The 23,541-nt window shown below is 38.4% G+C and overlaps 1 protein-coding gene across 4 annotated transcripts in view; it reads left to right on the forward strand.

Moving 5' to 3' along the window:
• Positions 1-31: 31 nt before the first annotated feature.
• LOC111861670 overlaps positions 32-23,541 on the forward strand; it is a 79,065-nt gene continuing 55,555 nt past the window's right edge. The window contains exons 1-6 of one of the 4 annotated variants that reach the window (XM_023846426.2): positions 872-882; positions 1,237-1,347; positions 4,226-4,443; positions 11,230-16,022; positions 19,390-19,571; positions 22,034-22,751. In XM_023846426.2, the coding sequence (XP_023702194.1) occupies positions 1,268-1,347; positions 4,226-4,443; positions 11,230-16,022; positions 19,390-19,571; positions 22,034-22,751 (5,991 nt within the window). In that variant the 5' untranslated portion in view covers positions 872-882; positions 1,237-1,267. Of the gene's footprint in view, positions 1,365-4,225; positions 4,444-11,229; positions 16,023-19,389; positions 19,572-22,033; positions 22,752-23,541 lie in introns of those variants that run through there. The other 3 variants (XM_033750407.1, XM_023846429.2, XM_023846427.2) reach the window with 3 other exon arrangements.

Raw genomic sequence — 23,541 nt, forward strand, 5'->3', positions numbered from 1 at the left:
ACAAATATATTGTTTGCACTTGAGACGGAGTTTATATCATCTATCGTATGGAGTGCAACAGGATGCTTAAATATAATATTGAGAACATACAGATATGATGGCGGAGTGCTTCACTGTGATTAGGGCAGAGCAGCTAATAGTGTCAGAAAAGAAGGATCTAGGAAATCCAGAAACTGTTATTATTCATGTAGGTATGAATGACTTGCCAGCAGCAAGAAATCGTTGATTCTGTGGTGGGTGAGGTGTACCTGCTGGTGGCTACAGCAAAGGGTAAATGTCTGAACTGCAGACTTGACCTGAGCGGGGTATTATGACATAGAGATGTGTCATGGCAGCATATTGGAGCTCTCAGTGACAGATTAAACTGGAGAGCAAACACCTTAGGAATTATCTTTGTGGATCAGAATAGCTGGATAGAGGAAAGGGATTTTGGTAGAGATGGGCTGCACCTAAATGGAATAGGGAGGAGTTGACCTGGACAACTGTATGCTATGGTTAGTGCACTGGATAGTGGTGGATCAAAAGGGCGAAGGAGTGACTGGTGGATGAAATTTGCAGAACTAGGCAACTAGGAAATAGCAGCATTCACCAATCAAAGAAAAGACGACTTTACACGAAATGGGGATTAAGGAAGAGTAACTTGGTTAGTGGGAAAACTGAAGCTAGAACACGGTTTTATGCTGTATCTGCAGAACCTGCATAAAGGGGTAAAGGTACTTGTGCTGCAGGTTAACTGTAGGAGTATTTATAACGAAGTTTTAAAATTCTGGAATTTAGTGCACATGTACAATTCAGATGTTATTATAGGCATGGAATCACGGCTAAAAGACGATATTAGCAGTGCTAAGGTCTTCAGAGCTGACTTTACAAACTTCCGACGAGGTAGGTATGATCGTGGTGGCGGAACTTTTGTGCCATATTCCTATCGTGGTGTATGGGGGGTTAATTTAAGCTGTATAATTTTATATATTTTTTGCCTTAGACTGGTTTGGCATAACACCGCTTTCAATTAAGTGAAAATTTCTTTTATACGGCCCATCATGCAGTAAATTTCTAAGGAGCACCGAAAACTTCTCCCAGGTTTTACTAATCCAACGGAACTAGCACGATACACTAAGTACCTATCACCTCTGACCACTAATATGGCGGATACCGGAAAAATATTCTTTTGTTTGTTGGTATTTTCGCGCTAAAACATCCAAACTTTTGGTTCATGTTTTTTAATGGTAACTATAGACGTGTTTTTGCAAGTAAACGAAGATGAGAAATGGATGATATCGAAACAGTAATCAGCGGTCTCTCAGATGGAGTAGAGATACTCCAAAAAAGTCTTCAATGCGCTATATGGTGCGTAATATGAGAAGGTATTTTAATTTAAAGTGCATCATGCGTGGTATAAATGTGTATGGTAATGATTCAGTTCTGGAGGTTGAGTGCTATTTCGTGTTTTCTTTTGGGTTACGGATTTGGCTCAGAATTTCTGCAACAGATTCAAGTTCTGCAATATTTCTGCTGGTGTACTAATGTTCCAATACGGTTACTAATTTTATTTTGTGTATTTTAGTAAATTACCGGACGTTTTTAATAGTCATGGTCACTCTGGTTTTAACAGTGTTTACTATCATGATTCTCCTAATATTAGGCTTAGTTTTGGAATACAGAATCTTTTCATCTTCTTTACAGGTCTTCCTAAATATTGTTTTCAAAGTTATAGGCCTTTGTAAGCACTTTTGCACATATTTTTAAACATTTATTCTGTGATCCATTCAGAATCCATTCAAACCTAAATTGACCCATCTTGGAAATACTTCTAGTGTCAGAATCAGATGAACAGTTCTTAGTATAATCCTGGCATATAAAAGCTATGCTGGTATGCACCCACTTGTTATATATGATATCTATGCTGGTGCCTGAACCTAGGCTAATGTTTTAGTCCCAGCCATTAATTTAAATTTGATTACCATAAATATTGTGCAGGGTGTAGTATTGCAATGGCTTAAATCTTACCTCCAATACAGGAGGCAAAGAATGGAATTAAATTATATAAATAATAAATATTATTCTAACTGGGAAATTGTTGGATGTGGTGTGCCTCAGGGATCAATGTTGGGGCCCTTACTCCTCAATATATACATAAACGATTTCCCCCTTGAAATAAGTAAGATTTCGGAAGTTATTATGTTTGCAGATGACACAAGTATTCTTTGCACAGCTAAGGACTACTATAATTTAAAAATAAAATTGGATGTTGTTTTAATCACATGTTTATGTGGTTTCAAAATAATAAATTAGTGTTAAATCTGGATAAAACAAAAATGATAAAATTCACCCCAACAGCAGCTGCAAGCTACCCTCTATATANATGTTGGGGCCCTTACTCCTCAATATATACATAAACGATTTCCCCCTTGAAATAAGTAAGATTTCGGAAGTTATTATGTTTGCAGATGACACAAGTATTCTTTGCACAGCTAAGGACTACTATAATTTAAAAATAAAATTGGATGTTGTTTTAATCACATGTTTATGTGGTTTCAAAATAATAAATTAGTGTTAAATCTGGATAAAACAAAAATGATAAAATTCACCCCAACAGCAGCTACGAGCTAGCCTCTATATACATTGTTTTTTAACAAAAAGCTGAAAGAAGTAGAAATGATAGCATTTCTCGGTTTGCAGCTAGACAATCATCGGACTTGTAAGGGACATACCGATTTTTTGCTTCACAAGTTGAGCACAGTTGGTTTTCTAATGCAAAAATTATCCTATATATTAAATATAAATAGTCTTAAAGCTGTATATTATGCATATTATCATTCATTGGTGAAATATGGAATAATATACTGGGGAACTACATCAGACAGCCATAAGGTCTTTGTTATACAAAAGAAAATAATACGAATAATGATGGGAGTGGGCCCAACTCACACATGTAGAGATCTGTTTAAAAAGCTTGACATACTACCAATCCCATGTGTATATTTGCTTTCATTGATGATATTTGTTAATAATTTGGATAAGTTTCAAACCAGTAACTCTGTATATGTGATTGGTACCAGAAGGAATGGCGACCTTCACATACCTTCAACACATTTATCATCCTATCAGAGAGGAGTGTATTATTCTGGCGTCAAGCTATTTAACACTGCTGTCAAATATCACAGTTTTAAAAAATGATAAAAAGGAATTTAGGTTTGTTTTACGAAATTATTTTCAAAGTAACATATTTTACTCTATTGAAGAATTTGTTGAGTATACAGAGGGCTCAAAAGTTAGGAGTTAATAAATGGTCTGTGTGCATGAATTATATTTTGTTGAGACTTGCTTGTTGTAAGTGTAGTAGTATGTATGTCTGATGTCTGTTTTTGTTATGAATTTTAATATTTTATAATGTAACTGTTTTAATGATGCAGCTTGCCAGTGTGTGTGGAATGGAATAACAAGGCATGAATTTGACAGTGGTTTTTCCATGACCCATGTGTGTTGTCCTGACATCTTGAGCTATCTCTGAGAGGCTTGATTATATATTTTATTGGACAAATGATGAATGATTTGTAGTCATCATGAATTTGTAATATGTGACATGTTTTATATCCAGCCCTACGGGGAGCTGATTGAATCCATGAAGTGAAAATAAATGTAAATGTAATTGTAGCTAGGAGAGTGTAGTCGGTATAGCAACTGGCTACGGGCTGGATGACCGAGGGGTCGGAATTCGAGTCCCAGTAGGGTCAAGAATTTTCTCCTCTCCACAGCGTCTAGACCAGCTCTTGGTCCACCCAACCTCCTATCCAGTGGGTACCGGGGTCTCTTTCCATGGGGGTAAAGTGGCCGGGGCATGAAGTTGGCCACTCACCTCCAGCTAGTGCCAACGTCAAGAAAATTTGGAAATATGCATTGCACTCTCCCATATGCATTTGTGACGTAGTACTTAATTAGTTAAGCACAAAGACAACTTTACCTTACCTTTTACCATTAATATCAGCAGTACAGGAGTGCTGGCTTACTTTTCTTGACTAAAGAAAACACAACTAGTCGGCTTTGATATTTCAATTGTGTGGAGTAAGTGGAAGATTCTTTAAGTCTGTTTCTGTATTAGTATTCACATATGTGAAAGTACACAAAATCTGAAATTATAACTGGAAAATACAACTTCGCAAGCATGTGATTGATTTTTTTAATGCCTAATGAACGTGTGTTACATTTCCCACATTTGTGTTTCCAGCCTAGAGCTGCTGAAGAATCCAGTATGTACAAGGTGCTCCCATTCTTTTTGCCGGGAGTGTGTAATGACAATTATAAATACAAAAAGAAATGCCCATTGTCCTTTGTGCAACAAGTCAATTAACAGAAGAAGCATTATAGAGAATGAGAAGATTGGAAAACTAGTGGGAAAGGTCCAAAGTCTGATCGATAGCATTGGAAGGGACACTGGATTTGATAGTAAGTATGAACCTTGTTTTTAATTTTATTGTTTTTGATGTCAGTATCGAGACAATATAGTATTGATGACAGGATGATTAATGAATGCAAAGCAGTTGGTAGAATGAGAATTGGTGGGGGAAACCAAAATACCTGGAAAATACCAAAATACCCTTCAGAGTGTCACTGCCCATCACAAATCCCATGTGACCTGACCTGGGATCAAAGCCATATTGCTGTGGTCAGAAGTAGGAACTTGTTTTTACCAGATTTCCTTTTGTATGAACAGATAAGCTTATGGTATTGTCATGACCATCCCCATTCATATGTCTCTCCTTGCATGAACTCTTAAATAAATAATGAATTTTTGTGAAAAACATATATAAAATGTATGAGCACAGGGTAGGTATTAAGTGTAATTAAGCATAATTTTTCAACAGTTAGTTGAAGTATCTTTGCATGAGGAACTTTCCTAACTATATTTTGATTTACTAGGCAGCGTTTTTATGTAATTTTCATGGCTGCTTTTTGTTTCACTAGATTCTGTGTCATTCTATAGCTATTTTTATGTCATGTGTTTTTTTTTTCACAAAATTCCCATGGGCTACAAAATCTGATCATGTTTATAGAGATCATGAAACTGACATTTCCATAATTAATTGAAGTGTAAGTCAACACTTATTCTTATTTTATCTCTAAATAGATATATTTGGAAAACAGGATACTTGTGTACTGTTGACACTAGTACTGTGGTGGCAGTGGAGACTTAAAGATGGGCAGAGTAAAAATCTGAAATTCTGAATGGTGATAGGTTTTTGGAAAAATATATAACTTTCATTAAAGTTAAAATAAATCTCAGAATTTCTGGGTTTATGGACTTTGTCCATTGTTTGGTATTCTGAAAACTAAAGAACACAACATTTAAGAAAAAATATGGATCCAGTTTCTGAAACATTCTGTTCTCTAGTTTTTAGAATACTGGTTGATGGACAGATTCCAGAAACTCAGTGAATCTGAGTGTTGTACATAAGCATCTGAACCCTTTAGAATCCACTTAAAATAAATGTTTACTTTTCCATGTGAAAGCTATAATTGATGAACTGCTATAATGAAGCATGTGAAACTCCTTTTGGTAATATACTTCTCATATGNGGATTCATTTTCTGAAACATTCTGTTCTCTAGTTTTTAGAATACTGGTTGATGGACAGATTCCAGAAACTCAGTGAATCTGAGTGTTGTACATAAGCATCTGAACCCTTTAGAATCCACTTAAAATAAATGTTTACTTTTCCATGTGAAAGCTATAATTGATGAACTGCTATAATGAAGCATGTGAAACTCCTTTTGGTAATATACTTCTCATATGTAGTAACACTAAAAAAAATCATTAAATTTTACTTGTGTGTGCTTATCTGTCAAATGATTAAGTCAAGGAGGATGCAATGGGTAGGGAATGTAGCATGCATGGGGAGAGGAGACATGCATACAGGGGTTTGATGGGAAAGCCACAAGGAAAGAACCAGTAAGAAGACCTAAACGTAGGTGGGAAAGTAATACTAAGGTGGATCTTAGAGAATAGGATGGCATGGTATGGACTGGATTCATGTGACTCAGGATAGGGACAAGCAACAGACTTTCATGAACACAGTATTGAACTTTCAGTTTCCATAAAATGTGAAATTCTTGAGTAGCTGAGCTACTGGTAGCTCTTGAAGAAGCACTTAGCTGCATGGAGTTTGCTTAGAGCTTGCCTGTCATCATGCAGGGTTTTACTTTCTGCACACCACTTTCATTATCACTGTAATATGCTTCTGTTGGTGGCCATATCACTGCTGAAGGCCTTTCCTGAGACCTCTGTAACCTTTAAGAGCCTAGCGACACCGTATGGATATGTGCAGTCCACGCATGCACACAGTGTTTTAAAATCTAATTTTAAGATAGAAATTGTTGTTCTACTTACATTATTTTTGGGCACCAGCTTTATAAGTAGACAGTCTTCCCTCCTGCATCATCTAACTGAATGTTGCCTTCGTGTGGTACTGTTGGAAACATCTGGAAATGCAGAGTCTGATGTCGCACTTCGTGCACTTTGTCCAGATGTAACTCCGTTTCCCACATGAAGAGCACACACGACACCTCAGTCTCTTATTAGAGGAAGTCGGCCAGTGATGTTGAGTGGCCTCCTCTAATCGAGATATCGCCGATGACACAGCAGGAGGTTGACCCATGAACCGTTGAGGGCGAGGTGTACCCCTTGCAGCATGTTCCAGCATGTTGCGTGCAAGGGCTAGTCAAAATTCTCTGTGTGACAATTTCGCGCCACAGGATGACAACGGGATGAAACTGTTCAGAATCGCCAGATCCAGGAGATGGAAAAATAGTTTATTTGTCCATTTCCAGGTCCGACGACTGATGCTATAACTGTTTGCCATTCTGTCCTCTTTGTCGACATAACCCATGTGCGTGTTGTAGTCAACAACAATTGCTGGCATGATGGCATTTCCATGCTCATCACAGAACTGCCTTCTGCTGGGGGACAGTGCATGTTTGTCAGTATGTAAACGTCATGTTTGTCCTTCCAAACTAGTGCTGTCAAGTTCTGTCTCACCCTAACACGGATGTCACCTTTCTTCAGTCGAAATTGTCTTCGTCAAAAATCATCAGGAAAGCCCTTCCGATTAGGTCTGACTGTCCCACAGCACGTTATGTTCTTTGTCATCAGTTTGTCAGACAAGTCTGGTGACAAAAAGAAATTTTCTGTGTACAGTTTGTGACCTACGCCCTCAATACGTCTGCATAGGTCCCTAACTGTCACGTCTTGGTCGGCATGTGTCCTGTCTTTTCCTAGGTAAACCTTCATGTCATAAGTACAAGGTGTGGCAATAAAGAAACCGGATTCATGCTCTAACCCTTTATTAAAAAAAAATCAGACAGTCGAAATGTTATCCCCTTCAATGTAGTCCCCTCCCCGATCCCTACACCGCTCCATGCGAATTTTCCACTGTTGGAAGCAGTGCTGCAGGTCATCTTGTGTTATGCTCTTCAAGAGTTGCGTCGCTTTTGCTTTCACTGCATCCACGGACTCGAACCTGGTCCCTTTCAGCGCAGACTTGATTTTTGGGAAGAGAAAAANTTCTTTATTGCCACACCTTGTATACCCAGCGGCATCACAAATTTTGAAGATTTTTATTCCAACACGTTTGTGTTTCTTAGGAATGTACTGCCTAAAAACCACCCTCCCTTTGAATTTAACAATTATCTCGTCCATGGCCAAATGTTCAGAAGGGTTATAATATTTTTTATATGCGTCATTGAGTGTGTCGAAGATGGTCTAAATTCTCCATGGTCAGTCATAACTGTCGGCATTCCTGTCAGTTTCTGTATTGTTGTCTGCAAAATGAAGAAAACGAAGAATGTGTAGAAAACAGTCACGTTTCATTGTGTTCGAGTAGAAAGGCGTGGCAAATTGTTCTACAGTCTGTCTCTAATGTCATGTCCCATTTGAATGATTATTCCTCGAAACAGAAACATCTCGGAATCGGTCACGTCAGGCCACGGAGAAGGTCCGTCTTGAAGTCTGTCTAGGTACTGGCGGTAGTACCTGTTTGTCTCTTCCACCAGCAGACAGATAATCCATGCAAAGTAGAGCATGAAAATGCAGAAAGGGGTGGAATCCTTATTTACGTGTGGAGCTTCATTGATATTTAACCCCACAGCTCCACCGGAATAATTATTCACACCCCTCCTGCCATGCTGGTCTGGTGGTCCCCAGGTTGCCGACTAAGATGATGGGTCTTCGTCGACTTCGGTTTCTGAGCCCCTTGCTTCCTCGCCCCACTCAGATTTGTCTGTACCGCAGTCTGAATCTGTGTCATTTATCGGCTGCTTCTCAATTTTGGCTGCGAAATGAGGCCATGGTGGATAGTTGAAATTGTGACATTTTATACACAACGTGCTAGGCTTGAACATTCTGGCAGTGTGGGGCTATTCCAAGAACAGTACCTCTGTGTGACACTGAGGTCAAAAGGACTGGAAGTTTTAGTGACCACATGGATAAGAGAAGAGGTGATAATTTTTTTATGTGAATATGAAAAGAGGAGATGAAGTTTATAGTGTCTACTCTTTATGTCTGCATGGGTTATGTTCAGTGGTTATGTGATGAAGATGGAGTCGTAGGTTTGGAGGGAAAGAAGTGAAGCCAGTCTGTGCCCATCTTCAGTCTGAAGTTGTGGATATGTTCTCTTATTTTAATGGTTTCCTTGATGATGCAGGAATGGCAGATGTGGATATTGGCTATGATGTCTGTTCTGTTGAAGTCAGTGCTATGATTTGCCTCTCTGGAGTGTTCGCTACTGCTGATCTCTGGTTCTCCAGTCTGGTGTCTCTGATATGATTTGAAATCCTGGTAGATGTGTGATGGCCCATTTGTCTGATGTAGACCTTGCCATGACAGCATGATATTTTAGTTGAGGGGTGTCTGCCCTTGATGCATCTGAAGCAGAATGCCATTTTGTTAAGTAGTTCGTGGAGTGTATGAAGGGCTGCAGACAAAACTTGGTATCACTTTGCTGGAATAGAGGTCATAGCCGACATCCAGACCTACTATCTCCACATTATCAGGTGAATCATCAAAATAAGACCCACAGCTTCAACAATGAAGATGGATACAGACTTGGCTTCACCTCTTTCCCTTCAAAATTACTACTCAGCCACCTGCTCTGAAAAATCACAGAATATAACCTGTGCAGACTTACATACTGGGTAGGCACTATAAATTTTTTTCATTGCCTCCTTTCCTAATCCCCTAGAAGAGGGGGAGACATGGGGTGGGGGGGAGAGATATAAGAAACAGAAGAGGAAATTACCTTTTCCCTTATTCACATGGACATTAAAAATTTCTTCAGCACTTCTGTTCCTGATCACATAGTAGCTAAAACATACCTTTTACCTGAACACAGAGCTGTTGATTTTGCATCACCTCTTTTCAGGACCACCTGGTTGCCAAAGCATTTTTGTCACCTTCCATTAATCACTTGGTTACTGAAACATTTTCATGTCCTCTTTTCACTAACTATATGGTCGTTCCTTATTGAATAACACCCCACTTTGTGTCTTCCAATCAAAGTTTCACCTCTGACTTGCTGCTAAGATCTACATAAGAGCTTCTAAAACCCCCAGAGAGATATTAATCCTGAAGATGGCAACTGGGATGTGATGGAAAATTTCAGTGTTCTACACTGTGATTCCCAGAAGCCAAAGCCATACAAAGAACACTTAATTGTGTAATTATTAATGTATTGTCATGTGTTAGTGGCTAGACATGAGGTTTGGATTTATTGAACACACATAAATTGTAACTATAAATAATTATAATGCTGTCACTAATTTGCACACTCTACTTCTCACTGCAGCACATGCTAAGTCTTCTGTGTCTTTACTAGCCATTGCCAGGTTACAGCTTCCAGCAGTGGAGCTTTTTCTGCTGGCTTACAACTGGTCTTCAACTTTCAACAAAGTTAAAGTCACATTGCAACTGATGGTCAGCCAGTCAGTCAGTAAGTCTTGGTGTCGAGTATTTTTTACTGTTTGGCAGTTATGGTCTTGTTTTTGCGTGGCCCCTTCTCTGACATGAGGACGGCTTTGTCTTTTGTATCTGCTGGCCCTTCCCAGTGCAGTCTTTCTCGGGTCCGAGTCCCTTGGAACTTGCGGCCATATTTTACTGTCTCACACTTGAGACTTCTCTTTTCATTGCCTCCTACAACTCTCAGGGTCACGATGGGGGTATTTGACCCCACCTCCACACAGAGTTCAACTTATATAATCTTGGCACAGACCACATAGAGAACACTGCTTCCAAGAATTCCTCCGTTGTTGATTATTTATTTATTTGTGTGAAAATGTGTTAATTGACTCATTACGGAGCAATGACCTCTTCATCAGCCATTATGTCAATATAAATTCGGCTGACTTCTTATGGATGAAAGTAGGCACCATAAATTTCTTACTATATTTTGTATGCTGAGAGCAAGCATGAAATGAAATGTTTTGTATGTATAATGAATGTCTTCTTGCTGTTGCCCTCATCAGAGGTGGGGAATTTATTGAGAAGTTGAGTAGCTACTGGCTTCTCATGAAGGACTCTGCTGCATTCAGTTTGTTATTGCTGAAAATGTTTTCATACTCCTAAATTTAGAATAATCTTAATTGATTAAAATCCATCTTATATTACAGTTATGCTAAATGTATCATAAAATGGCTGAACCCAGGATTTTCATCCTGTTTTTGGAGAATGGTCTCGAACATAAATCTATTAAGTTCATGAGAACAGAAAGTGAATGTGTGTACGAAATATAAAAAAGAAAAATACATCTAAAGGTAAAAGGTAAAGTTGTGTCCTAGCTTAATTAAGCGTGACATCAAGAAGGTATATGAAGGCCTGGTTCCATGCATTCTTAACCTTGGCACTAGTAGGGATAAGTTGTCACTTCATTCCCAGGTTGCTTTGGTTCTTGGGGAAAAACTCCCAATATCCACTGGATAGGAAACTGGTCTAGACTTGTTGGAATAGAGAGAAATCTGTGCCCCTTCCCCAAGTCTGACACTGGTCATCCAACCCATAGGCCGTCACTGTACTTACTGAGCTATACCACATGCATGGGCAATTGGGCAGTTACTAAATGCTGAATGTTTTTCAAGTATTGGCTTTTATTTTTGGGTATCGTGGCTTGTTGCAATGTTCAAGTTGTTTTTGGTGATTTTTAATTTTGTTTAAGGTATAATGTTCCCATCTTGTTCTTAATTTCAGTTACATCACATAGGAAGCTACCTTCTTCAACATGTGAAGCAGTCATTGCTTCTCCAAAATTTCACCAGAAACCCCAAGAAATACTTAGAACACAGTATGAAGCGTCATCTCAGAAGGTTACCAACCCTACAGTAACTACTTCTAAAGAACACTGGTTGAGAAGGTATAAACATTCATACCCAGGAAAACGTGACAGCAGGGATGATAATGTAGACTTTTTATCTGTCAGTCAGGCTGAACCTCCAAGTTTCATAGCTAGAGACATAGCATTACTTGCGGAGGAGAGTAAAGTTGACAAGCTGAATGTTCCACCCATGGAGAAGGTTCAGCAGTGGTTGCAGAAGAATGGAGATGAGTTTCATAAGGACACAGTAGAGCCTTCTGAATCAAATAATGTTACAATTACTGCTGATGTTCATAGAGGTATGGAAGATGAGATAGATCTAGTATCTGTCTCACAACGACAGTTTTACGTAGCCCCAAGGAAAGCAGATGTGGCAGCATTTCAGAGCCCTTTGGCTAGTTCACATGACAATGTGAAGCAAGCTTCCAGTGAGAAGAGAATATTTACTTCCAGGATTGACAATGGAAATAATAGAAAATTATGTGAAAGAGTCAGAGAGGGTCAGAGTGCTGAAGGTGATCCATACACATTTGTTAGTAGTCAGAAAATAAGAACAGTGCCCAAAAAGAAAGTGAAAGGTAAAGTGGCAGTTAAGGAAAGAGAAAGTAAACATTTTCAAACATGTGGTCCGTCTTTTGAGAAGGGCAATAATACAAGTACTGGCGGAAAGAATAAAGCTACTTGTAACAGTCCTCCTGTATTTGATATTACATTCATATGCCCTGTTGACATCAATGATACATTTGATAACCTTGTAGCTGATACTTGCAAATCTGAACCAGCAAAAACTGTGGAAGCAATAGCTAGAAAGGTAGCTACTGGTGATGACAGCAGTGATGATGATGTATGTCTATTCAGAACACCATTAGATGTTCCATTAATGTACAAGAATAATGATGGAAGCACTACAGAATCTATGAGTGACATAGATTTTTCTTCTGGCAGTGATGAAGAGTGGGGAGTAACCAACCAAGTGAATCAAGAACTTACACAAGTGAGTAGGAGAAAAACTAGGGGCAACAGTTGTGGTAATCTTCCTACTAAAGTAAGAGAGACCAAGAGTAGCTGTGGACAGAAAAGCAGATCAAAATCTAGCGGAATTTGCCCTAGGAGGAATGGAAAGTTGGAGGCTTTTGGTTTTGGTTTCAAAGAGGTCAGTAAACATAATTTGCAGAATGAGGATCATGTAAAGAATCCACCTCTTAGTCCAGCTAAGAAATTAAATCTTACCACAAATATTGTAGATTTGGGTACTGATAATATGAAGCAAGGACCTTCTATTTATAAAGACACAAACAATAAATCAAAGGATGAATATGTTACATGTTTGTCATCAGATAAGGCACCCACTGGTAAGGAAAATGTTATTTGTCCAGTAGCTAATGACTTTGTTGATGAGAAAATAAATTTAGATCACCCAGCTGTGAACACAACTATTTGTTCATGGTCACCAGGCTGGTCTCGCATTTCACAATCAAAAAAGGATTTTGAGAGGTTTAAAAAACCAGAACTTAAAGCACTGAATGTGAGCGGAGGTGAAGTATGTATACCAAAGAGGCATTCAGCATCAGTAAGTGAAATACCTAAGAAACCAGATATTACCAGTGAAGTAATATCACCGGTTCCAACAATTGAGGATTCAGACAGTTTTGTTGGCATTCCTGTGATAGCATTTAACAGTCCTGAAGCAATGAACAGGGTTAAGATGATGTCAAAAATAGTTGCGAATCTAGAATCCCAAATTGGATGTGATTCTTCTACTGAAAATGTAGCTGAAGTGTCTACAGAAACAATTATACCTCAAACTGTGAAAGATGTGACTGTAAAGAAATTTAGAAGTTTTGGTTCTGATGCTTTTAGTGAATCAGTAGGGACACAGGACAGTCCCAAATCTTGCCAGAGGAAGAAACTGATCGGTATGATTGTCTCCTCTTTAGAAGCTGATGATCAGCTGGAGCATCAGTGTATTGGAGGTGATGAGCAGATCATGTCTGGCATTACAAAGCTAGATGGAGATGACAAAGATGCTCAGGATAGTTACAACAAAGATAATGACAAGATGAAGAATTCAGTGGTTTGCAGTAAGGAAAATATATTAACAGTCCAAGAATCTGAAAGCACCCTGGCTTACGAAGAAGATACAGAAAATGATGAACATAATCAGGGTAGTCACAGCAAAGATAATTATTGCAGCCTGAAGAATCTGGTGGTTGACATGAATAAAGAGAATGTATTAACAGTCCACAATCATAACAGCAACATGGCTTGTGAAGAAACTGTTAAAAACATTGAACATAATCAGGATAGCCATATCAGAGATCATGATAATATGAAGAATCCAGTGACTGACATGAGTATGGGGAATGTATTAATGGTTCAAGAGTCTGAGAGCTCTGCAGCAAATGAAGAAACTTTAGAAAATATGGAACAGACTCATATGATGGGTCAGATTATCAAAGTAAGTAGAGAAGATTGCATCAAAATCAGTAGATCTACTGAACCTTTAACAGAACCTGCAGATATGTCATCAAAGGATCTGAATAACCAGACTGAAGTATCATTTGAAACAGGACAGAATGGTAGTCTTGATTCAAAGCAGTTAATTATTCATCAAGGGAAGGGAGAGTGCAAGGCAGTAAATCCTTTACTAGCAGCAAGCAAACAACACCTGCAGGATTTTGTATTGTCAAAGAAATGTGATCAAAAGAAGGTGTCAGTAATGTCATCAGATGTAGGAGTTAATTTTACAGAAGTACCCAAGAACTCACACTGCGAAACATATTCAACCAAGGGTACATTTACAGGCGTTCAGCCTCAGGTAATGAACACAGAGCCCATGGAAATAAAAACAAAAAACTGTCATCAGACAGACATTCAGTCACAACATAATAGTTCAATTGATCTTGTGAATAACCACCCAAATGAAATCCACATTCCTTTCATAAAATATGGAAGACTAAAATCTTTAAGAAATTTCACAAAGTTTGTGCTTCTTGGTTCGTTAGCGCCAAGAAGAAAGAATGCGTTTTCAGAAACATTTCAAGCATGTAGTTCAGTTGATAGCATAGGAGTGCAGTCTGGTGCAACAGGAAGATCATCATCAGGGATTTGCTATGAAACTGGAACACAGACTAGTCCACAGTTTCTTAATCCTTGTCACAGCTCAGATGTAACTGATGCCAAAATTCAGATCACTCCTAGAGAGAATCCAAAGTTTGTCCAGCTTACTACTCCCACAAGAACAGATACTCAAGAAGATGGTGAAAATTTTGTTCCTGATAGTTGTGACAGCACATATTCTTTTCCATGTGCTATTCCATTATGTCATCCTTCAACCATACAGAAAACTCCAGTAGATTCAAGCAAATACGCTAAACCTGAACACTGTTTAAAAACGTGTGGAATAAGTGAACCCCTCAGTGTTGACAGAATGCTTGCAGTCAGTGACGTGAAAGATCACGTCGCAGAGGATGATGTTGGTATGGATAGAACTTTAGTGTTCAGGAATCATGGTAGGTACAGTGAGCCAGCTTATAAAGTGGATCATGAAATATCTAGTTCTCAGTTCAGCACAGCAACAACTATTAAAATTCAGCATGTTAGGACATCAGGTAATGGAAGTCAGGTCCCAGAGAAGTCTCCAGAATTATCTTCAAATTTGGCAAAACACTCTGGTCTGAGTATATCCATTGTACAGGAATCGAATAATGGAAAAATACTTGATAGTATTGAAGATCTGTATGATACTGATACCAATCAGGAAGCAGTATCTGATGTTCAAGATCATCAAGATAGTAATCCAAATAATGAGGAAAGAAATACAGACTCACACCAAAAAACTGAAGTGATTGAATCAAAGAGAGATGGTTCTACAGAGCACCTTATACAAGACCTAAATTCTAAACCAAGCAGATATAAGCCAATTGACTGCAGTAATACTTACGAAGAGAAGAGCAGGAAGAAATCAAGAAAAGTAAGCAGACAACTTAAATTTTCTCCAAATGATATTCCGAAGCTGTCAAATCCATGTCTGGATGTAAATATAGAAGACAGGGAAGGAGATGTTGAGAAATTACACAAGAAATCAAATAAGAGAATCCGAGAGGCGGCCATCTCTTTAGATCTTGCACCTGATGATAGGGAATTGAGTGACATGTTAGATTTAGAGCCCAGGGAAATGAAGAAGCCATGTCACACATCACTTAGTAAAGCCTTAGGAGAAGGCAAAGATAATGATGTGCTCCCAGATAATGAATATGCTGACACCTCCACAGATGTTATTAACCTCCTGACACCACCTGAAGAAGCTAATGTCAGTCTGACTCCTCAGGTTGATGACAAGTGGTTGGGAGAAGATGTGCCTAATTCAGAAGAACTAATGGCGAGGTTAATGGCAAATATTGAAGCTGATCTGGTAGAAACAAGGAAGCGCAAGATGAAAGGGGGCAATGACAGTGATAAGGAAAGGGGGAAAGAGTCACCTACAATATTTACACCACCACCAGTTATTGCTGACTCAGAACCAGGCAGCAGGATGACATGTGAGCTGGTGGTGAGTAAATCAGGAGCAGAGCCTAGAAGGAGGCGTGTGAAGGAGAGTTTCTTAGGCAATACAACAATTGACACTGACAGTGAAAGCCTTTGTACACAGCAAAGGAATAAAATCCAGGTAGGTACTTCTGCAATTCTTATAGTCTCTAAAGTTTGTCTTGAGGAAATAATGAATGAATTATAAAGTGAAATATTAATAATATCAGTGAAGTTGACAAAATATTATATCTTAGCATCATATTGTGTGTGACATAATGTTATTTTTCCATCACCACAGTGTTTCTGTATGTGTCATGTATTTGCTGCTATATGTTTTTCAATTCATTGTTAAGTTTTGTTATCAGTAAATTTCATATTACTGCATGGCATGATAAAATTAATTACATTCTGAATGGGATAAATAGTAGTCCTGTAAATGTTCTTAGTCAATTGAGGGATAGGTTTATGGTACTTGTTGATGGGTCAAATACTGAAAATAAGTATCTTATCATTTTCAGTATATTTGCCATTGTCAGGTACATACAACAACAACAACAACAACAAAGTTGTGCCTGATCAACAAAAAAACACATAATATTTAATACATAACATATAACATAACTGTACAAGCAGTGTGATGGCAGAACAATAATAGAAATTGACAGAAGTTTTAAGGTAATATATTTTTTGTTTCCTGTCCAGCTTTATCCATTGGGAATTAATAAAAAGGAGAGGAACATAAAGCGAAAAGCACAATAGATCACCGTAGGTCACAGTGCAAGGCTGAGAAGGCCCACCCCTTATACATTCATTCATTCATTCAACATAAAGCGAACAGATCCTCTAGGTTGTAACACCACATAGTTTGGAGAAAACTTGACTTAACTGAGCTCAGCTTGCTGCCTGCTTATGCTAGTGTCTTTCTTGGCTTACTCTTTGACCCTGAAAATAAAAACAGTGTGATAATCTGAATCATCAAATTCTGTGAACTACACAGTATTAGAAACCAGACGACTACATTCTTCATAGTCACTGCTGTGAGAACCTAAGATTCAGGAGGAAAATAAACCAGAAACAAAAATAAATTCCATCATCCCAGAACACACCATCATCATCTTCATTGGCAAAACAGTCCTTTCTGAGGCATAGTCTTTCTCAGAAGATTCTGCCAGATTTATCTATTCATGGCTGTGTTTTTCCACTTTCTTTCCCCAGTAACTTTAACACCATTGTCCACTACATCTTCCCATTTCAATTCAAGCCTTTATTTTCTTCCACCTTTTGGTTTTGCATTAAGAATACTTTTCATAGGTCATAGCATGTTCATTTGAACAACATGACCAGCCCATTTCAACCTACCCACTTTCATAAGGGTTATAATATCCATGTTCTCATACAAAGCACATGGTTCATAACTGTACCTGATTCTCCATTCATTGTTTCCTTTGATTGGGCCATATATGGACCTTGAAACTTTTCTCTCAAAGATAGGCTGATTGATGTCTTATATAATATGATTTTACTTTTCCATGAAAATATGTGTGATTTTAATTGGTTCTTTAATCCATAAAAATATATATTAACTGCCAAAATTTATGTAGGTCGTACCGAAAGTTATGAGCAACTTTTTTTCGCATGCACCCTGGGAACAGCAGATGAAAGAGAGTACGGTGGTAGTTGGAACCAGCTGCTGTGTTAACCTTGAGTGTCTTGTGACGTCAATAGCTTGCATCACATGACCAGTATCCCTCCTAACAAAATGGCTGACAACGATATGTCATTTCGCCAGCGTGCTGTCATTGAATTTCTTGTGAAAGAGTAAATCCCTGCTGCAGAAATTCACGAGAGACTTCAGCGTGCTTATGGAAGTGTGTGCATGGGTGCGAGCAGTGTTCGAAGATGGGTGAAACATTTTAAAGATGGGAACACCAGCATCGAAGATGAGCCTCAGAGTGATCGTCCTCGAACAGCCTCAACTGAACGTAAGGAAAGAGTGGATGAGATCATTGAAGATGGCAGGCATATGACTGTGGACACAATAGCCCAAAAACTTGGAATAGGGCACAGTGCAGTACAGGAGATGATTGAAAGCTTGGGCTATAGGAAAGTTTGTGCTCGTTGGGTCCCGCGGTTATTGACCAAAGATGACAAAGGTCAGCGAAAAGCCATCACCTCAGAACTGCTGCAGAGATATCGACACGAAGGCAATGATTTTTTGCTCTGTATTGTGACAGGTGACGAAAGCTGGTTTCACCATTTCGAGCCTGAAACGAAACGGCAGAGTATGGAATGGCACCATTTGCATTCTCCATCAAAAAAGAAGGCAAAGACAGTGCCATCAGCTGTGAAAGTGATGGGCACAGTCTTCTGGGATGCAGAGTGGTTTATTTATTCTGGTTGAATTCCTGGAACCTGGGCAAACCATTAATGCTGCTCGTTATGTCCAGACGCTGCACAAGCTCCGTTGTGCATTGCGCGATAAAGGTCCAGGACGAAACATCATCCTGCATGACAACGCTCGCCCCCATGCCACTTGCCTCACATTGGAAGCAATTGCAAAGATGGGGTGGGAAGTTCTTCCACACCCCTCCTATAGCCCTGATCTGGCGCCCTCCGACTACCATCTTTTTGGATTTGTGAAGGATCAGCTGCGTGGACAATGTTTTGAGACAATGGAGGCAATTCAGAAAGCAGTGCATCAGTGTCTTCGGATGGCTGAATTGGAATTTTTGAGAAGGGGAATTTTCAAACTCCCAGAACGCTGGGAGAAATGTGTACAAAGAAGTGGCGATTATGTGGAAAAATAAAGAAAGGTCTGTAGATTGAGGTGGTGTATTTGGTTTGTCAATAATAAATCATGTTGCATTACAAAAAATTGAATTGTTGCTCATGACATTTATTAATTTCCTGAGTAATATCATTATTACAATTGACAGGTTCCTAGATATGTAAATATCTGTATAGCTCCAAACATATAATTACCAGCGGTTTGTTTCAAGGTCTTTGTGTAGCAGCAGGACTATATGCCACCATATCTCATTCTCCACTAACCACCTTTTACTGTTTCAAAAATCATTAAGCTTTTCCTCTCAAACTGATTTAGGGCATTGACTGCATATTAGGAAAATTTCCAGGTTTTGCACGTATACAATTTGTGTTTTCCTGGGAACATGTTTACATTTCATAACTGCAACAAGCAGTCTGCTTTTACCGGTTCTCACGGTCTCTTTGCTTGCAGATTTCTTATATATTTTTTCTTCTACCCTGAAGATGGAGGCGATGCGTTCCTCCGAAACGTCGGTTAACACCACAGGTACACGGTGCAAAATCCCAGAAGACTGCTTTCTTCATACTTTTTCTTATTAGCCAGATAAATTCTGGTTTGGATTTCTACCAGTTCACTATACTTTTACAGCCACATTTAACTCAACATATGTTTCCTTTTACATTTCTCAGTGATCTTTCCCATATATTTGTTTTCATTAAATAGGAATTTAATTTTTCAGGCTGATATTCACAATCTGGAGGCTGAGATAAAGGAATGCAAGGCTGAACTGCAGAAAGTGACAGAGACTAGACCTGTACATAATACACATCTTGAAACTGTGTGTGACAACAGTGAAAGTGAGTCAGAGGATGATTTTGTGGAGCCAACACAAAAAAAGGAAATTACTGCAAACAGAACTTGGTTCGTAGGCAGTACACTTTATTTCCATTTAATATTATGCCCTTTGCATCATAAGGTACTTTGTCAAGAATTCAAATGCTGCTCCGTTGTCGTCATCAGCATAATTTCACTAATCTAAATATATCATCACCAATCTGGTAATTTGTCTTTGTTTTATGACCTTTTTAGTTTGCAGTGTCCAGCTGATGCCATTTATTTTGATCTTACTACATTTGATCTTGGCTGTCATACCTTGCTTCTTTACAAGCTTAATACTATTGGACTTATGGTTATGTAAACTTGTTTAATAGTAAAAGATCAACAAACAATTTCAAGTTCATGTTTTTGGAATTCTTTCATCACCTTTTGGAGTGTTTTCCAGTGTTCCACAAGGATCTGTTTAGGGCCCTCAGCTTTTCAACATGTTCATTAATGATGTAACATACAAGTAATTAACTAATCTAGGTACCTTATGTTTGCTGATACCAAATTTTGTGTACTATCTGACATTTATTTTGTATGAAGTTGTTGTACCGATAACTTCATGAAACTCAACATTAGTAAAACCAGAGATATCTTTCTCAAGGAAAACTAATTTATTGATGTATGAGTACAAATTTTTCCCCCAGTTCTCTATAACTTACCAGCTCCGTTAATGACCCAGGTGTATTTATTGTTTCTGTACTTCATTTCCATAATCTTGTTAGTATACATCTTCTCAATGTTTGGTCTAGTTCACAATGTAACTTTCTTTTTCTTTGACCTCTTATTTATGTTACATTTTACCTTAGACCTAAGCTTTAGTCCATCTACACTGACAGTGATTGACGTTAGCTCTTTTCTAAGGGACCCAACTAAGTAGGTGTCTTCCCCCCCTCACCTGAGGATGGAAACAGATTCAGTTTCTGAAATGTCGTGTTTTCTAGTTTCTAGAATACCGGATGATGGACAAAGTCCATTGATTGGCATAACAGTTGTGCAGAAATTTTCTTTAGCTTTGTTTGACAGTGAATCTAATGGGTCACTGGAACAAGGATATGCAATATTATTACTTAAACATTATATGTGGAATATTGTTTATAAATCAGCAGTTACAAACATGGCTCAGTGTGTAACTTGGAGGCTATATCCAATCAATTAAAAAAATTGGTACTTTCCTAGGGTACTGCTGCTGTTGTTGCTGCCACCACCGGCACCATGGTGGTAGCAGCAGTCTGTGATATAGTTAGTTGCAATTAAATAAAATATTTCAACTTGTGCAGCCTAAATATAACACTGGTATCATACAATTTATAGAACTGGAAGTCTGTGTATTAGGAAAGTAAGCTTTATGAAAGATCTTAGGTTCCCATGGCAGTGATTGTGAAGAACATTGTCTTCTGGGATGTAATGCTTTGTAGTCTGGTAGAAGCATACCAGTGTTTTGGAGGAATATGTTGCCTCCATCTTCAGGGTCAGCGTGGCCTGCTTGCTTGCTCAGCTTACACTTTGATCATGCAGATGGAGATTGACTGTATAGTACTGTTATACAACCATCAGCACAACAAATTCATAATAAACAAATCAATATTACTGCATTAATATTTGTTTATTACAGATTACTTTTGTTGAGGGTTGTGTAATAGTATTATGTAGTAATACACAATAGGATGCATACAATAAAGATCTACCAGACTACATGGTGTAACTTGCTAAAAATTAGTACTCTTCATAGGCTTAACAGATTTCGTCTGGAACTCCTTGTTTTGTATAGTGAATATTTAATAACATAATTTCATACTCTGTACAGTGTTATGTCTGTGGTGCAGTTAGTTGTGCAACAACGGTTATGTACCTGCAAGAAATGAACATTAAGGCAAATGAGGTGTGCAAAATGAAAACATACTTGGATAGTATGTATTGTCACGTGTTAGGTGTATAACGCGACAAATAACTTCATGCCTTATTTGATATAGCAAATTTATTGCACGTTCGCTCTTACAATCACACAATTTAAAATCTAACAATTACTGCCATCAGCAGTATCACAAATACTAGACTGCAGTTAACTGGTTACTCTTTCTCTAGTAACTGGCTCAATACTCACTGACTAGTCACTCACTACTAACTACTGAATAGTGTTCGCTGCTCCTTATTTAGCCTCGGCACGGACAACACAGAAAACAGTTACGTAATAGGTACCGCTGTTGCCTGATGCTGTTTTACAGGTTGCCTAGCAACACTGTCAAGAGTTGTTTACCGCTGTGTAGCAACTGTGGTATCCCTTGGTAACAACACAGTCCCTCTTCTGCCACGTAACCGCGGGGAGAGGGTGTTTACCGAGTGCTGAGTGGTAATGGAAGGGGTATGGGTATGTGACATCACTTGCAGACCGCAGAGTTCATGTGACCCCTACTTCCCATTGCGCCATCCACGTCACAGTATATTCCATTGAATTGCACCATTCCACTCTTGTTAAATTTTATTTAACCTTCTTATTACAGGGATAACAAACACAAAGATGATACCAAAGCAGAAAACAAAGAGGTGCATCTGCAACAAGTAGACCAAGTCAATCTTGCAACTCCATTTTCAGCAGTGCAGAACACTGGGAAGAGAAGTGTACTGCATAATCCAGATTCTAATTGCATTTTACCTACCAGAAGTCCTTCTGTTATTAATTCTATGGAAATCCAGCGTAAAGAAACTAGCCCACCTAAATACCAGACTGCTGTTAAGACTGATGTCAAATCTCATATGACATGTCCAACATCTAAGCAATTTGTTCTTCGACTTCCACAAGTAAATACACCATCAACTTCACCCATGATGAGAAGAGATAAAGATACAACACCAGGTATATTAAATAAATCGTCAGTCGCAGCAAAGAGCAGCAACATAGCAGCAGATGTCTATAAGCACATACTGCCTCAGTCATCACTCCAAGTATCAACTCTCAAACCACCTCCTAGAAAACTCTCTTTTGTGTGTAGTGGTTTGCACACAGGGTTAATTGCCAGAGTGAAGGCATTATCAAAATTGTTGGGAGCAGAATTCTCGAATAAATTTGAGTCGCATACAACACACCTTGTAGTGAAGGCCTCTGATACCATGATGGCAGATAAAACACTAAAGTACCTGCTTGCATTAGTCAAGAAGAAGTGGATTGTATCTGTTGCTTGGGTGAATGCTTGCCTTCAAGCAAGGAAGCTAGTACCAGAGGTTAGTCATCATATTGCAACATATACTGTAACTTAATTCCCTCCAGAGGTGAAGATAAAATACTTGTGCATACTTTGGTATCATAGGAAGAGGTAATTTGAAAACAGGAACAGCAAGTGATTAATTTTAACCAGTTCACTCACCACAGAGTTGATGAGTAGTCATCTGGTGAGAAATTAACTGCTTTAATGAACTTAAGTTTCATTACTGTGTTCACAAGAAGCCAGCACTGAAGTGAGTGAGCTGATACCATTGCACACTGTGTGTCAAATCTTACATAGATTTAATATTACATTACCATATAGGTCTAGGTTTTCCAAGCTCAGTTCGGGTTTTCAGAATAAAAGAAAAACAAATATTGCCTGTATAAAACATCTTTGAGGTATGTCATACTTTGACTAAGCAAAATTATAGAACAAAATCCTGTATATTTAGTGGGATCTCCTGTATGGAGACTGTGGTTTAAATTGTATGTTGGAAAAAGGATCTAGTACCTTTCTAAGGATGATTTAATGATCTTCATTATCATCTGGTGATGACAAAACCTCAGATATTTTAGACACAATGTAGGTATGTGTTTAAATACAGAAGTCTTGAAATGTTTAGTTCATTATTGTGTTCTGTGATTAAATTTTAGGTGATAGGATAATTGGTAATTTATAGGTTTATATGTTTATGGCACCTATAAATTAAATATTACTAGAAAAGGAGGTGTTATGATGTAATATACAAACACTGTAAGACCTGGAGAATATGATTTAAGCCCTCTCGATTCTGACATGTAATTTGA

Source organism: Cryptotermes secundus, unplaced genomic scaffold, assembly GCF_002891405.2.
Source record: "Cryptotermes secundus unplaced genomic scaffold, Csec_1.0 scaffold43, whole genome shotgun sequence".
In the NCBI taxonomy this organism is placed as follows: domain Eukaryota; kingdom Metazoa; phylum Arthropoda; class Insecta; order Blattodea; family Kalotermitidae; genus Cryptotermes; species Cryptotermes secundus.